At 43.3% G+C, this 17,600-nt stretch overlaps 1 protein-coding gene across 7 annotated transcripts in view; it reads right to left on the minus strand.

The window, feature by feature from the left end:
• Positions 1 to 17,600, minus strand: part of STK3 (serine/threonine kinase 3) — a 298,853-nt gene that overhangs the window by 105,441 nt on the left and 175,812 nt on the right. For 3 of the 7 annotated variants that reach the window (XM_042845092.2, XM_065582168.1, XM_065582170.1), the window contains one exon: positions 2,624 to 2,668. The exons of the other annotated variants lie outside the window; for them this stretch is intronic. In XM_042845092.2, the coding sequence (XP_042701026.2) occupies positions 2,624 to 2,668 (45 nt within the window). The remainder of the gene's footprint in view (positions 1 to 2,623; positions 2,669 to 17,600) is intronic. 7 annotated transcript variants of the gene reach the window in all.

Below are 17,600 nucleotides of genomic sequence, written 5' to 3' on the forward strand. Positions count from 1 at the left end.
CCACAGCTAACACTCTCGTCCAGGCTCTCATATTTCATGTCTCAATTACTACAGCATCCTTTTCTCTAGCCTGGACAAACACAATCTTGCCCCACTCGTATCCATTCAGAATGCTGCTGCAAAGGTAATTTTCCTAGCCCATCATTTTCACCATGTCACCCCTTTCTTTGCATCCCTCTACTGGCTACCCCTTCTCTATTGTAACAAACATAAGTTACTTGCATGGGCGGCGGGTATCCCTGGTGCTGCCACCAACCTGCCGCCAGACACCTGGGCCATGCTGGCCCCGCCCCTTTCCCAAAGTCCCCACTGCCTGCTGCTGTTGCCTGCCTGTGCCTGCCATGTCTCCTCCACTCCACCCCCACCTCCAGAGGTACCCGCTGGTCGCTGCATCCCTCCTCCTTGGGGACGGGGGAGTGAGGAGAGACGTGGAGAGCTAGAGGTGGGCAGGGGAATGAGGAGGCTCGGCCAGGCGCTGGGGCCAGAGGCTCAGCCGGGGGGGCGCTGGTGCTCAGGGGGTCAGCCGCTCGGCCCAGCACTGGTGGCCAGTGGAGGGCCTTCACTGGCTCGGCCTGGTGCTAGGACTGGCCCAGTGCTCAGGAGGGTCATCCGGGGCGGGAGGGCCAGAGGCTCAGCCTGGCACTGGGGCTAGTTCGGCACTTGGGGAGCTGGTGGCTCAGCCTGGCACTGCGGGGGGAGCAGATAGGTGGTGGGTCGGGGGGACCCCTCAGGGGTTCTCCTGTTGGGGGAAGTGAGGTTTTGGGGCTCCAGCATGCAGGAGATGGGACCTTGTATGGAAGGGGCAGGGCTGGTAGGCGAGTCTCCCCAAAGCAGCGGTTCACCCGCCAATCATGATTACTTGCTTTCACCTTAACAAGTCTTTCACAGCCTACCCCCATCCTTCCCTTACCTCTCATCTCTCATTCACTCCCAAGATGTCAACTGACTCCCACCTCTGATCTGTCTATACCTATCCATGTGTTGGTCTGTGTTATATTTAGAATGTAAACTTTTTGGGTCAGGGACTATATTTTAGTTCTGTGATTGTACAGAATGCACAATGCAATCCTAGTCCACGATTAGGCCTCTTAAGTGCTACAGTAACAGTGCTACAGTAACACAGTGTGAATTCACTGGTCCAAAACTCCACACTGAGGGCTGCCACCACTATGCCTCAATAAATCTGTAGCATGACCCAGGTGTATAAGCTGGAAGAATCCTACAGAATTTAATAGGGATAAACTTATAGCGTTCTACACAAATTTAATAGGTGACTGTACAAGTTACTTATAGAATTTAATAAAGAATAATAATTTTTTCAGGGTTTCTGAATGATCATATAGAATTCTAAAGTCAGGATATAATTTTCTATAAAATCCTACCAGACTTTCATTAAGTGTAGATGCCAAGCATCCTGCAAAGGGATGAGATACAATTCTGTCTCTCCCAGAAAAATACAGTTGCAATGAGCAAAGCCATGTTATTGAGATGTTGCAAAGAGGAACAGCATTTGACCCTAAGATTTAATGCAACTTTCTCATTTTCTTTGCGGCCTCCCAATATGATGCTTTCCCACCACAATATAACCTCCTGTTTCTAAGTGACTCTATCAGCTCCTTCCAAAATCTGATTGAATTGGTTTCTTACTTATATCTGACTCAACCTGGACTCCATGTTTCTAGAAAGGATCTTGTGTGTGCAGGGCCGGCTCCAGGGTTTTGGCCGCCCCAAGCAGCCAAAACAAACAAAAAAAAACAACAACAAAAAGCCGTGATCGCGATCTGCGGCGGCAATTCGGCGGGAGGTCCTTCACTCCCAGGCGGAGTGAGGGACCGTCCGCCGAATTGCCGCCGAATACCTGGACGTGCCGCTCCTCTCCGGAGCGGCCGCCCCAAGCACCTGCTTGAGAAGCTGGTGCCTGGAGCCGGCCCTGTGTGTGTGGCTCCTCTCCATAACATCCCTCCCTGTTTCCTGCTTCCCTGGATGGGGCAGAGACACTTACAATAGTAGTTTCTTAAAACAGGAAAACTGGGAGCAGTATCTGTGGGCTTTGCCTACATTGAGGAAGTAAGTTGCATTAAAATATGTTTAAATAACATTATTAAATACCTCTTAGTACTTAGACAAAGACAGTAGTGTTTAAAAATATATTGGCTGGTTGTGGGTTAATGCTAAAGGTAATCCCACTCCAGTCTTTTTTTGGCACAGTTTTGGGAAAGAAGTCACAATGCCTTTAACAGTCTGAAAAGTTGATGTGAATGGGGGAATGTGGAGACTATCTTGGACACTCAATATATCTGTTCCATCTTGGCAGTACTGGTGGTAAAGACAAAATGAAATTAGATGTCCTCAAATGGCTCTCTAGTACCTTTATTTCTATTAAGGGAATTTTTTTCCAAGAAGGATCACCAGGATGTCGTATAAAGTTTATTTTTAAAAATATAAATTGTGACATCTAATACAATGAAGAAACACAATTTAACTTGACTGCAGCTCTGTCATTCTACTCCAAAACACATAGCCCTATTTCAAGGACTGTGCAGGGGGGAAATTTATTTTGTGCAAATGTTTCAATTTAAATAGGAATATATTCCACTGTAATGCATGTTTTGATCAAACCCACCTGATGTCTTCATTAAGGAAAAATATTTCAGTGATGATGTATTACCTAAAGAAAAGTATTTTATGAAGATTAATCTGTGGGAACAATGGATTTCCTTTTATTTTTTTAATGTATAGGTAAAGCCTAGATTAATAAAAAGCATGTACAATATAAAGTATTAAGTGACTAGTATGTATTATCACAACTGTAAAAATGTAATAATTAAGTTGAACAATACCAATAGCAAAATACATTATTCTGTCACTGTTGGCAAAATAAATAGAAATCTTGTAATTAGTTTTAACCTCTCTGCATTGCAGATGCCAAAACATGTACACAGTCATTAAAATGATTTTCAATACAACACTATAGAACATTTGAGATACAGAATATATGTTTAGTATCCCAATGCACTGAAAGGGTGTAAACGCCGGAGAGCGAGGAATTGTTTAGGATGGTCCAAGTGAGCATCAAAAAGGCTGAATATCAGAAAACAGTGAGGCCCCTTACACATTGAACAGTCTCCCAAGGAAAACAGTAGCAGTCCTATCTTTAGAAATATATTAAACACTAGACTGAAAAACCTCTCAAGAATATACTGAATAAAACAATTCTATATTGGCTGGGAAGTGAAAGGGTTGAGCAAACTGACTTTGCTAATAGGTCTTTCTACACTGATCTTGCAAACAGATTCACAACCAAGGATCTCTAGGGTCTCTTTGCAGGATCAGGGCCTTAACATCTATGAAAGAATTTAATGCCCAATATGAACAAAAATGTACTGTAATTAACTGAAACAGTTACTAACTGTAACTGATTCTTTGAGATGTGATACAGATGTGTATTCCACTTATGTGTGCGTGCACTCTGCACACCAGAGCCAGAGAATTTGCCTAGCAGTATCCGCAGAGTGGCGGCGCTTGCACCTCGTGTCCATAGCCCCTCCTGGGGCTATGAGGCAGTGCTGCCCCAACCCCCCCTCAACTCCTTCGCATCAAACACCCAGAGAGACACCCAATGCAGAGGGGACAGACAGTGGGTCTTGGAATACACGTCTGCATCAAATCTCAAAGAACCATAGTTACAATACATAACCGTTTCTTCTTCTTTTTCAAGTAGATGCAGCTATGTATTCCATGTATGTGACAAACAAGCAATATACACCCAGAAGGTGGGGCTCAGAGTCTACCTAAACAAAGATTGCAGGACCACCTTACCAAAACTGACATTCACCGTGGAAGATGCAATAACAGCATAACGGTTCATAAATGTACGTATGGACAACCAAGTAGCAGCCCTGCAAATGTCTAATATTGAGACAGTTCTTGTAAAATGAGCTCGCACCTGCTGAGTAGGCATAGCTGAAGCTATTTCATATGCAATCTTGATACCAAATGTTATGTCTTTAGAGACAGTCTGCGAAGAGTCCGCTTACCCCTTCATATGATCTCCAAATGACAAAAACAGGCGAGGCAAAGCATGAAATGGTTTAGTCCTGCCTAGATAGAAGGCTAGACATCACCTGACATCTAATGTACAGAGACGCTGCTCTTCCAGAGATAAATGTAGCTTAGGAAAGAACACGGGTGCAAATGAAATGAGAAATCACTACAGACAAAAATGTGGGGTATGGTCATAAAGTCATTTTGTCCTCAGAAAATTGTGTATAAGGAAGCTCTGCCATCAGAGCCGGCAACTAACAGACTCTCCTTGCAGATGTTATCGCTACCAGGAGTGAAGTTTTCTGACACAAAAGTGGAAAGGGACAAGATGCGAGGGACTCAAACGGAGGACCCATTAAAGCCGCTAGGACCATCTTAAGTTCCTACAGAGGAACCAGCTCTTGGATGGGAGGATGGAGACGAAGCCCTTTTAAGAATCTTGCTACCATGACAATGGAGAAGACTAATCTTCTCTGAATGGGGGGATAAAATGCTAATATTGCTGCCAGATGCACTCTCAATGAGCTAAGCGCAAGTCCCAGCAACTGAAGGTGCAGCAAATATTCCAAGATGTCCTGGATAGAAGCCAGGTTCAGTTGAATTCCATGGCCAATGACCACACCGAAAACTGCTTCCAGTTTGCTGAATAGGCCATTCTGGTAGAGGGCTTTCTACTGTGAACCTGTTAAACAGCCATCAAAACACTGCTCTTCCTCATTTAGGCATGAAGCAGCCACACCGTGAGATGCAGGGAGCTGAGACTGGGATGCAAGGTGCAATTGATTCTGTATGAGTATGGAGAAGAACAGGTTTGAGGTGCTGAATTGATAGCGCAAGAAGGTCGGAGAACCAGCACTGCCTTGGCCATACGAGGGCAATTAGAATGAGCTTGGCCCAAACCACCTCCAACTTGAAGATGACCTGTGGTATGACTGGGATTGGAGAAAAAGCGTACAGGACAGCCAACTATCGGTTGAGATGAAAAGTGTGGGACTGAGGCCTCTTCCGGAGCAGAACAGATGACATTTCCTGTTGTCCCTCATGGCAAACAGATTGATCATCGGAATGCCCCATGCTGCAAAGATGACTTGAAAGACACTTGTCTTCAGAAACCACTCGTTCAGGGAAAAATTCCTGCTGAGATGGTCTACGAGATGATTCTGGATCAATGCAGAACTGCTGCAACCTGATTGCCTCTTGGCAGAATACCCAGGAGTGTGCTCCCCTTTGCTTGTTAACATAATACATTACAGTGGTATTGTTGGTAAGTTTGTGAACCACTGAGCAAGTGCAGTGTAATGTCATTGTTGGAAAGGACTTTCTCTCTGGACCTGCCCCTCAGTAACCAGCCATCCACATATGGAAAGAAGTAGATTACTTTCTTCCTGAAGTACGCAGGCACCATAACCATGCATTTGGTAAAAACCTAAGGGGCAGCTCAGAGGCCAAAAGGAAGCACCATATACTGAAAGTGGCACTCCGCTATAACAAACCAAAGGAATTTTCTGTGGCATGGCAAAATTGTCACATGAAAGTAGATGTCCTGAAGGTCCAGAGCAGCAAACCAGTCATTCTGAGACAATGCGAGGAGGATAGTCAATAGAGTGACTATTTGAAACCATATTTATCTGATATATTTGTTGAAACCACAAAGGTCGAGAATGGGTCTTACACTTACCTTGGATTTGGGCACCAGAAGGTACTGGGAAAATAGAAGCCCTGGCCCCGGTATTCCAGCGGAATCTTCTCCAACACTCCCAAAGCCAGTAAAGACTGGACCTGCTCGAGGAACAGTATCTCATGAGAGGAGTCCCTGAAAAGGAACAGGGTGGAAGGGGGAGGGGCATGGACAGGAACTGGATGGCATAGCCTGATCTGATGGTGCTTAAAACCCAACTGTCAGTGGTGGTCAAGCCCCAAGCATTGTAAAAATGAGCCAGCCTGTCCCCAAATGGAGGAGACGGGGAGAAGGGAGTGACAACTGGAACACTGCTCTGGACCAAGGAGTCAAAATGGGCACTTGGGGGACAGCAGGGAAAGCATATTGACTGGCCAAACTATGGTCCCGAATGCTTCCTCCTTTATTGGGGAGGGAAAGGCTACCCAGATGTGCACTGTGAACAATACTTCTGCTGCTGCTGTTGACCACCAAAGTTGTGCCTCTGCACTGCCAGCATATACACCCCCAAGGTCAGGTAATGGAGAATGGGAGGAAGAACCCGGCCTGGACACCAAGGAGTCCCAGGCTTCCAGGAACAAAGGTGGAGCCAGCTCTAAAGGTGTGAGCAACTGCTCTGACTCATTCATGGCCCAAACCGGCACTTAACAGTGGAAATTATACTGCCAGCACTGAGTATGCCTCCGTTATTTCTGGTGCCAGAAGCGGTGTCAACCCCGAAGCCAGCAGCAGTACCACGGTGACCAATGGTGCCAAAGTGGAGAGTGGTGAATATGGTCATGGTAACATCAGCAGTCCTGGAAGTTCTCAGTGCCAAGGAGATGACTTGTGCTGAGCCCAGCACAGGCACCACTTCCACTGATTGTGGAAGGGAAACACTGGGGTTCAGTGCCAATAGAACCACAGGATCAGTGGTCTGCCCAGCCAAAGGGGCTATAAACAATGCAGTCCTGGCAAAGTCCTGGACCAAGGGAGAGATCAGGTCAGAAAGGCAGAGCAGGTCTGTTGCCATCTGGTATGTCGCCGGCACGGAAATAGCTGGTGCTGGACTCAACGGATGCCCCGGGGCCAGAACCGGAGTTGACGGCACAGGATCTCTGACCTCCCTGTGCAGTACTGGGGAGCAGCTGTGCTCCATCCCGCATGGTGGCATTCATACCTGGAGGAGGCAGATGGGCCCTCACACTACCTAAAGCAGCCACAATCAGTCTTGTGTGACCTCTTCCTCAGCACACTCAATAGGGAACGACTCCTGTCTCTTAGGTGAGGCACCAGCTCCAAGACCTGAAGCGACAGGGTTCTCAGAACCTGAGGGGCGACCTCCAAAGGCCTTGGTGCCAAAGCAGCTCACCTGCGTGGCCTATTCAAGCAGGTGCTTCTTTAGATGAACAGCCTGTGTCCATTTGGTGAACAATTTGGGGAGCAATTTGCAAATTGAACATTGTTCCTTGATGTGGGCTTGGCTTATGCACAGTAAGCACTGTTGTAGGGGATCGTTGTGGATCCCACCCCTCAACACAATGGACAATGTTAGAGAATAAGCAAACAAATGCTAATTAACAGTAAATCTAACTAACAGTATACTAAGGATACTAATTAACCATATACAACTAGAAAAGTCACTAACAACTGGAGAGATTGTGAGGTTAGAAATCACACAGAGCTCCAACTCCTGCCATGGGCAGTAAGAAGGAACTGAGGGGGGTCAGAGTGGCGCCACCTCATTTAGCCAGCACAGGGGCTATGGTCACAAGGTGCAAGTGCTGCCCCCTATGAGTACTGCTAGGCAAATTCTCTGGCTCCGGTACAATCAGGGCACACACACCTTTGTGGAATACATGGCTGCATCTACTCAAAGAAGCATCAATGGTCCTCACACTTACCTCAAAGTGAAGACAAATGTATTATTTCTGAAGGAAAACGCAGACATCCCCAGTTTCAAATGAGATTATTATTTTACGGGGAGCAGGTTGTGACTCCTCCATTTATGTTGCCTAACATTTCCATTACAAAAGATTCTTATGATCTTTATGATTATGTCTTCACTAGGGTGACCACAAAATGGCAGAATTACAAAGCACAGGCAACCATATATCTGGCATTTCCTAACTTTTGAGTGCTTGACTTTGCAATTTAAGCATTTAGTTTTTTAGGTGCAGATGGTGGATGGTTTTTGTTTTTGTGTAATCTATATAGAACATATAGACAAAATGTAAATTTTTCTGATAGTTAAAAGAAAATCCATATACTCTGTGGACCACCTGAAAAAATATTCACAAACCTCTTGAAAGGGCCATGAACTCAAGTTTGAAGACTTCTGTATGAAATAATTTTGTTTAATACACAAATATAGTTTTTGCTTTCTGAAAACAAGACCTGTAAAAATGGCTCTATTAACTTTAGATCTGCTTTTCCACCTAGTGGAGGAAAATAAAATCAATGACATCACCATAGTAAACCCATTAGCCCTTTCTAGGTTGAGTTGTACAATACCTCCACTTCATGCACAGTAAAGAGAGAATCCGTGTTAAGTACATACTCTGCAATAGCTCATGAATCAGAGTTGCCAACATGATTTTTTCCAGAGAGGTTCTTTGACATGTAACTTAAAAGCACTTCCCATTTATAAAAAACACTACCACAAAAAGCATTAACGAGCAGTCTCGTTAGCAGTCACAGCAGAGAGACCAAGGATCGAATGGGCCTGGACAAAACAATTACCTTCTCATTTTAAGGACCTGTATATGCTAGAAACATTACTCAGCAAAATGATGTCAAACACAGACAAAACCTTTGGACCAGAACAAACGATGTTCAATACAAGTTCAGTAAATGTCGTTAAACCATTCCAAATCAATGAGAAGTCAATGGCTGTGCAGGAGCTCAGCACCTCTAAATATTAGGCCCATAATGTATGGATTTCCTGGCTGATTTTCTACAAACTGGTAATTAATTAATACTATTCCCAGAGCTGTACAACATCCATGCTGAAACATCCAAAATTGTGAAAAAGATGGGAACAATAAAGAGAATTTTTAACAGATATCTTTAACTATGAAAGACCAAAAACTCATTATAGCACCAATTCTCATGTACAGAAATAAGCTAGACTCATCAGGAAACTGGAGATGGATTGGTCTGACATAGGTAGTTGGGTAATCTTACAAGCCATTTAAGTGATCATTTGGAAAAGCAAAACTCAATTAAGAACAGCTAACAAGCTTACAGGAAAGGAAAGTCATGCCTCACTAACTTTTTGATATTCTCTTCTATTACTACAACAATACACAAGGGGATATACTGACATCACTTGATTAGATTTTCAGAAAATGTATAAGTTCCACATTAGAGGATAACATCTATGCTGCAGAGCCCCATATTAACTGGAATGTTGGCTCTCTCCAACTTAAATGCAGGAAACAATAACATGCATGAACATCTTTCCCAGTTAAAAAGTGGCTTCCTGTGCAGTTTCTATTGTAAAGATCAGTGCCTGGAACCCTAACATTACAACATTAATTCAATAATATATATGATAGTCAAGAATGTAGGAAACTTTTCAAAATGGCAGGGAAACATGCCTTGAAATTTCTGAAATTGTCAGTAATATTTCTGTAGTCACTGAATTTTTTCTGAAATATAAGCACTAGTTTTTTTTTTTTTTATTTTACTTTTTTGGGGGTAATAAATATGAATGGAATGCCCTGAACAAAACTGATAGGTTCTAAAGAGCTAATTTATAGGTAGCATTGATACATAGGTACAATAGATACAATGAAGCCTAGGCAGCTCCTATAACCAACAATTAGGAAAATAACAGGCTTTAAGGAAACCAGTGAATCCCTAAAATTAAGTGTCTGCTGTAAAAAGCCTTTTCTTTCTTATCAGAAATAATATTCACTCCTTCACAGACTCTCATTTCCTTAGTTCACCCTTATTTATTTGCCCTGTCTCCTCTTCCTCTTTTCCATGTTAGCTTTTTAGGTTCTAATTCTGCAATTGCCTTTGTGCAGAAGACCACAATGGGGAGCCTCACTGAAATCAATAGGGCTCCGTGCAAGTGCCTGCCCATGCAGGGCTCATTGTAGGATCTGGGCCTTAGACTGTAATAAATCTGATAGCAATGAGTTTCTTCTCTTACACTGAACAAGGAACTTGGGAGAGATTTGTTCTTAAGAGTTTTCAGATCAGCAGTTCAACATTTCTACAGGGCTTTCAAGTGTCAGCTTCCTACTAGAGACAGGACTGACTGACACCAGTGTGATACAATCGGATATTTAGGAGGGCTTGGAACCCAAATGATCCAAAGGGTTTGTTATTCAACTAGGAGGATAGGCGGATCCCTGATTAAAGACCAGGTCCTACAATCTGATCCACTAGGGACCTCAGAAGATAGCAGATGACATTCCAGGATTAGGGTCTAAAAGTTTTAATTCTTAAAAAACACCTACCCCAACCTCTCCTGCATCCTGCATCCCATTAGTTTATTGCCCTCTTCCCTTTATTTTTACAGTACCAACACCAAGTATGTGGACGCTGTATCAAGGTTAAGGCAATAATAATAAAAAACAGAGTGGGGCCAAATGGGACAGAGAGAGAGAGCACCTCTCTGCCAACCCAAAAAAGGGCAAATGTAAAAATAACAAAAAAGAAAATTATATGGAAAAGAGAAAGTAAAACAATCAAAAGTGAGTTCACTTAAATAGAAAGATCTGACCCTGAGCCTTAAAGACAGCTACAAAGGGACAACAAACATGCTCACGGAGAATGTTCTGCATATAGGGGAGGGGGTCTCTGAACTGAGATCAGATGAAACTTGCACATGAAAATCAAGGGCAGTCTGGTCAGCTATATTGTCTCACATCTTTTTTCCTTCCTTTTAAGTGCATATGGACAAAAGGCATCACTCCCTGCTTGTGAACATGTATAGATGTAGAAAGAAAGAGGGCATAATGTTATTTATTGCTGGGTTGTGTATTGCATGATGGAGTCGGATGACAGGCCTTGTTTTGTTCCCGATCTCAGCTTTATTTGGGCACAATTCCCTGTTTGTGAAAAAATATGTTTTTAATTATTTTTTGTCAAGGCTCCCAGAGGCCTCTGAGCATGGGCACCTATAAATAAAAACTTATTATTGTTACTTATTTTGTCCTTAAGCAGGGAAATAAAAGGCAGAGGGAAACAAATATGGGAAACTAAATGTAAGGAAAGTTTAAAAGAAAACATTTGTCATAAGTGTTTTGCATCTCTAGGATTTAAAAAAACCCAAACCTCTCTTTTCAGTCCAAATAACTCTGCCACTGTTAGTAACAGTCCCAGTCCCATGCCCAAATAACAGAGGATGGTTCTGCAGTTGGGTTTGCGACCCACTCAGGTAAAAATCTTACTTACTGCAACAGGAACAGTTCAGTTAAACCAAAACTTTAGGAGGGTAGGTGCAGCTGGAGCTCAAAACCCAAGTATGATGCAGCTCAGTGAAAGCTGAAAGGAAGCTGAGACCTCAAGACATTGAATCCTATGAACAAATCTGTAACAAATGTAGTCATGTAGAATGTACATCCTTTGTATAGTACAGGAAAGCTCGTACAGGTTACAGGAGAACTGAAAAAATACTATCTGAACATTCTTGGCACCAATGTGATGAGATAGGCAGGGAGTGGCAAGATGGTGTTTGATGATGCTACAATTTTATACTCAGGAAGAAGAATGCATGAAAGAGGTGTAGGAATTATGCTGCACAGCATCACAACGAAGACCCTGGTGGCTTGACAGCCAGTGAACAACAGAACAATAACAGCCAGGCTGGAAACAAGACACATCAAGTGTACAATAATCCAAGTCTATGTGCCAATAAATGCAGCAGGGAACAGTGGAAAGGGTACATGCTGCAAGCAGGTGCAGCAAGTATTTGATGACCTGTTTAGCCATGACATCAAGTTGATGATAGGCAACTTTAGTGCACAAATGGGCAACAACTCTACTGGCTGGGAAGGAGTCACAGGCACAGCAGTGGAAGGCATCTGAATTGATAATGGAAAAGCCTCATGAATCTCTGTGGCACATAAACGTAGGAGAAAATATCTTCTAGCACAAGAGGATTCACAAGCTCACATGGAGATCATCAGACAATTTGACTGTCAACCAGAGAGATCATGTGTGTATATCTAAGAGATGGGCATCTTCTTTGAGGAATGTCAGAGTCAGCACAGAAGCAGATGTTGGCTCAGATCATTATCTTTTAGTAGCCACATTACAACTTAAATTCAAAAAGATCACGAAGATGGACAAAAGGAGTGTTACAGCCATAGAGAAGTTCAAGGACAAAGAAACACAGATCAGATTCCAGACTGCACTCAGTAACTGTTGCAATGTTTTACAGGACCAGGCGACAGATGGTTCAATTGGAAGAAGACAGTAGTCGAGTCAGTCTCCAAAGAAAGCAGAAGAAGGATCCATGGATTACATATGGAACATGGGCAATGACTGACGAGCGGAAAGCTCTGAAGACCAAAAAGGAACAGTGTAAGACACAGGCAGAACTCTTAGAGGCGGATGAAAGATACAGAGAGAAAAGCAAAGAAATAAAGAAGAGATAGACACGCCTGGTTCAGGAGAAGGCTGCAAAGGCAGAAGCAGCAGCACAGAGGTGAGATGTCATAGAACAGTGAAAGAGCTCTCAGGAAGAACCAGACCACTACAGGTGATGCCCCTCAGCGACTCTCATGGACAGACTGAAAATGCATGAAAAAGCAACCCAGATGATGGAAAGAACATTTCCATTTCATATTAAACTGTCTAGGGATGATGATCACACATAGATTTGAGAGAAATGCCAATCCTAATTTAGAAATAGAAGAGGAACCAATGACACCCAATGAAATTAAAGCAGACATCAAAGGCCTCAAACAGGGGAAAGCTCCTGGGGTTGACAGCTTTTGATTTAGAAGCTAATAAAACTCTAATGAAATATGAGTGAAAGAACAAGAAGTGCCAGAAGACTGGAAAGATGGTATCATTGTTCTGCAGTTTCTCAAACTGGAATTAATTTGCAAACTTGACACCATCAAATTAGACCTGAATAAAGACTGGGAGTGGTTGGATCACTACAAAAAGTCATTTTCCCTCTGTTGATACTCACACCTTCTTGCCAACTGTTGGGAATGGGCCACATCCATCCTGATTGAATTGGCCTCATTAGCACTGACCCCCCCAATTGGTAAGGCAACTTCCATCTTTTCATATGCTGTATATTTATACCTACCTACTGTATTTTTCACTCCATGCATCTGATGAAGTGGGTCATAGCCCACGAAAGCTTATGCCCAAATAAAAGTGTTAGTATCTAAGGTGCCACAAGGACTCCTCGTTGTTTTTGCTGATACAGACTAACACGGCTACCCCTCTGAAACCTATCTCCTAGTCGAGTCTTCTCTGCTGTTGGAGAGGATGTCTCACATGGCTGAGGAGCAGCCACTTTCTAGAGATGATGCCCATCCAAATACCATACCCTAAGGTGCAGTGGTCATAGATTGGGGTGTTTGATCCAGCCATTGCATTCGGTCAGTAAATTGGGAAATATTGGGAGGGTAATTGGTGGGCAAGACAACATGCACAGGCAGATGGGGAACCAGAACTGTCTGGGCCAGAAAGGGAAGATCCGGGTGACTGTTGCCTTGTCCTGCTGGATCTTGTGTAACACTCGTGGCAGAAGCTTCAGTGGAGGGAAGGCGGTAACCTAGGGCTCCTCTGAAACTATACTTGGCACACTTGTTGTTGGCCAGGGAAGTGAATAGATCTCTGGTTGGGGTTCCTAGTCATCTGAAAATGTCATGTAGCACTGTATCATGAAGTTCCCACTTGTGGTCGATTGCAAAGTGTCTGTGAGAACATTCTGTGTCCCCGGAAGGTAGGCTGCTGATAGGGTGATCTGATTTCTGATACACCAGTTCCAGAGGTGGACTGCTTCTGCACAAAGGAAGGCTGATCTTGCTCCCCCTTGCTTATTGATGTAGAAGGCCATCGTAGTGTTGTCTGACATTATCAGGATGTGGTGAGAGCAGATGAATGGAAGAAAGGACTCGCCTTCCTTACTGCCTGTAATTTAAGGTCACTGATGTGCATTCTGGACTCTTGAGATGTCCACATTCCTTATGGTGCCCCAATCTAGTAAGGGCATGTCCGTAATGATGGTCTTGTCCGATGAGGACGGGGGAAAGGGACTCCCCCATGCATACATGATGAGATTTGTCCACCACAGCAGGGAGGACAATACCTTGGCAGGAACCATCAGCATGAGGTTCATGGAATGATGGCTTGGGGAGTAAACCAACTGTAGCCATGCTTGAAGGCAGCAAAGGTGGAGTTATATGGCCAAGTAACAACACACATGTCTTAACCATTACCTGAAGGTTGCTTGTGATGTGAGCTATGATATTGTTCATGGACTGAAACCTGTCTGTGGGAAAGTTCACCCGAGTAGTGATAGAGTTCAAAGGTTACCCTGATGAGTCCAAAGATTGCGCACGGGTAAGGACAGATTTTTTTGATGTTTACACTGACTCATAGTAAGGAAGGGAGGCAGAACATCATAGAGGTTGATATATAAGCTTCTTGGTGAGATTTGGCAGGAAGGAGCCAGTCCTGGAGATGCAGGAAAATGAGGTGTCCATGATGTCCGACGTGAGCTGCTACCACTGAAAATACCTTGGCAAAAACTCTGGAAGCGGTAGCTAACACAAAGGGTAGCACTCTGTATTGGAAATGGTCAAAGGCCACCATAGACCTGTGAAATTGTCTATGGGCAGGATGAATGTCAAGTGAAAGTAAGCATCCTTCATATTGAGAGCCGCAAACTATGTGCCCTTTACTAAAGATGGAATTATCGCTGCCAACGTGACCATGCAAAATTTGAGCTTGCAAATAAGGCAGAAGAGGTGATGGAGGTCAAGGATTAGTGTCCACCAACCCTTCTTCTTGGGAATGAGGGAGTAGATTGAATAAAAGCTTGTCCCCTGATAATGTGGAGAAACACGTTCTATTGCTCCTCACTGCAGTAAAAAGTTCACCTCTTGAGCAAGAATACTGTTGTGAGAGTGGTCCCTGCAGGGAGATGGGGAGGGTTTTTTTTGAAGGAGATAGTGTTGCAAACTTGATTGTATAGTGAGAGTGGATGACATTCAACACCCACTTGTCTATTGTTATCACACTGCAGGTGTCAAAAAAAAGAGTGCTAGACAACCCCTGAATGGAGTATTGGGTCAGGAGGTGTTGGGCTTAGTGATTCATGGCTCTCGAGCTTGTGTCAAAAATACCATTGGGTCGGGGGCTGAGATTGGGATATTGAGGCTGGTGCAGAGAATAGATGGAAGTGGGACTTTTGAGACCTCTGCTTTTTAAGCAGTGATTTGTTGGGTCTCTGATGGTAGAAGTGTCATGTCCTATATCTCGATGAAGTGGATTGGTGATGGAACTTCCTCTTAGGGGCAGGTGTGTATATATGCAGCGATCAAAGGGGTGTGTAGGGACTCATCTATTTTCTGACTGAAGAGGTGAGATTCATCGAAGGTATTCTGGTCCTCCCTGAGGAACCCTGAGGCATGGAGCCAGGACTCCCTTCACATCACAATGGCAGTTGTGGCAGCTCTAGAGGAAATATTGGCCGCATTGATTGCAGCTGCATGGAAACTTTTAAAAAACACCATAATAGAGTTAAATGTATATCCCAAATTAAAAACATAGTAAGAGGACCAAAGAATTGCCACCAGGGCTAAACAACACAGCAAAAGAAGCGGTCAGAGGCAAAAAGGCATACTTTAAAAATACAAAGTTAATTCCTATTGAGGAAAATAGAAAGGAGCATAAACTTTGGCAAGTCTACTGTAAAAGTATAGTTAGGCAGGCCAAAAAAGAATTTGAAGAGCAACTAGCCAAAGACTCAAAAACTAATAGCAATTTTTTTTCAAGTACATTAAAAGCAGGAAGCCTGCTAAACAACCAGTGGGACCACTGCATAATCGAGGTGCTAAAGAAGCATTCAAGAAAGAAAACGCCATTGCAGAGAAACAAAATGAATTCTTTGAATCAGTCTTCACTGCAGAGAATCTGAGGGAGATTCCCACACCTGAGCCATTCTTTTTAGGTAACAACTCTGAGGAACTGTCCCATATTCCAGTGTCATAAGAGGAAATTTTGGAACAAATTGATAAATTAAACAGTAACTAGTCACCAGGACCAGATAGTATTCACCGAAGAGTTCTGAATGAACTCAAAAATGAAATTACAGAACTACCAACTGTGGTATGTAACCTGTCGCTTAAATCAGCCTCTATACCAGATGATGGAGGATAGCTAATATGACACCAATTTTTAAAAAAGGTTCCAGAGGCGATCCCAGCAATTACAGGCCAGTAAGCCTAACTTCAGTACCAGGCAAATTGGTTTAACTATAGAAAAGAACAGAATTATCAGACATATAGATGAACATGATTTGTTGGGGAAGAATCAACATGTTTTTTGTAAAGAGAAATCATTCCTAATCTATCTATTTGAATTCTTTAACAGGGTCAACAAACATGTGGACCAAGTGATCCAGTGGATATAAAGTACTTGGACTTTCAGAAAGCCTTTGACAAGATCCCTCACCAAAGTCTTTTTAGCAAAGTAAGCAGTCATGGAATCAGAGGAAAGGTCCTCTCTTGGATTAGTAACTGGTTAAAAGATAGGAAACAAAGGGTAGGAATAAATGGTCAGTTTTCAGAATGGAGAGATGTAAATAGTGGTGTCCCCCAGGGGTCTGTACTAGGACCACTACTGTTCAACATATTCATAAATGATATGGAAAAACAGTGAGGTGGCAAAATTTGCAAATGATACAAAATTACTCAAGATAGTGAAGTCCAAAACCGATTGAGAAGAGTTACAAAGGGATCTTACAAAACTAGGAGCCTGGGCAACAAAATGGCCGATGAAATTCTATGTTGATAAATGCAAAGTAATGCACATTGGAAAATATAATCCCAACTATACATACAAAATTATGGGGTCTAAATTAGCTGTTATCACTCAAGAAAGAGATCTTGGAGGTCTATAAAAACTTGACTGATGTGGAGAAAGTGAATAAGGAAATGTTATTTACTTCTTCACATAATACAAGAACTAGGGGTCACACAATAAAATTAATAGACAGCAGGTTTAAAACAAACAAAAGGAAGTACTTCTTCACACAACACACAGTCAACCTGTGGAACTCTTTGCCAAGGGATGTTGTGAAGGACAAAACTATAACAGAGATCAAAAAAGAACTAGATAAGTTCATAGAGGATGGCTATTAGCCAGGACGGGCAGGGATGCAACACCATGCTCTGAGTGTCCCTAGCCTCTGTTCACCAGAAGCTGGTAGTGGATGACTTGATGATTGTTCTGTTCTGTTCTTTCCCTCTGAAGCACCTGGCATTGGCCACTTTTGGAAGACAGGACACTGGGCTAGATGAACCATTGGTCTGTCTCCGTATGGTCATTCTTATGTAGGTTAGAGGGTGGTTCTGGCTACTGACTTCCCTTCCTCTATCAGGGTTGGAAATGAATAAAGTCCTGTTGTGGGAGGCTGTTGGTGAATTTGCCAAACTTGGAATACTTCAGGAAATCGTATTTAGCCAACTGCTTGATAATTAGCTAGCCTGAACTGAAGTCTGGAGGACCAGTAGATCTAAGCATTTACACTCTTTGTCTGTGGGAATAGATCTGAGATATCGTTGCCTGGACCTTTCTGAAGTGGCCGGAACCACCAACAAGTTGGGAGCTGGGTAAGAGAACAGGAATTCTGAATCCTTAGCCAGCACATAATAATGCCTCTCCACTCCTTTGGAGGTAGGAGTACAGG

Source organism: Chrysemys picta, chromosome 2, assembly GCF_011386835.1.
Source record: "Chrysemys picta bellii isolate R12L10 chromosome 2, ASM1138683v2, whole genome shotgun sequence".
NCBI lineage: Eukaryota > Metazoa > Chordata > Testudines > Emydidae > Chrysemys > Chrysemys picta.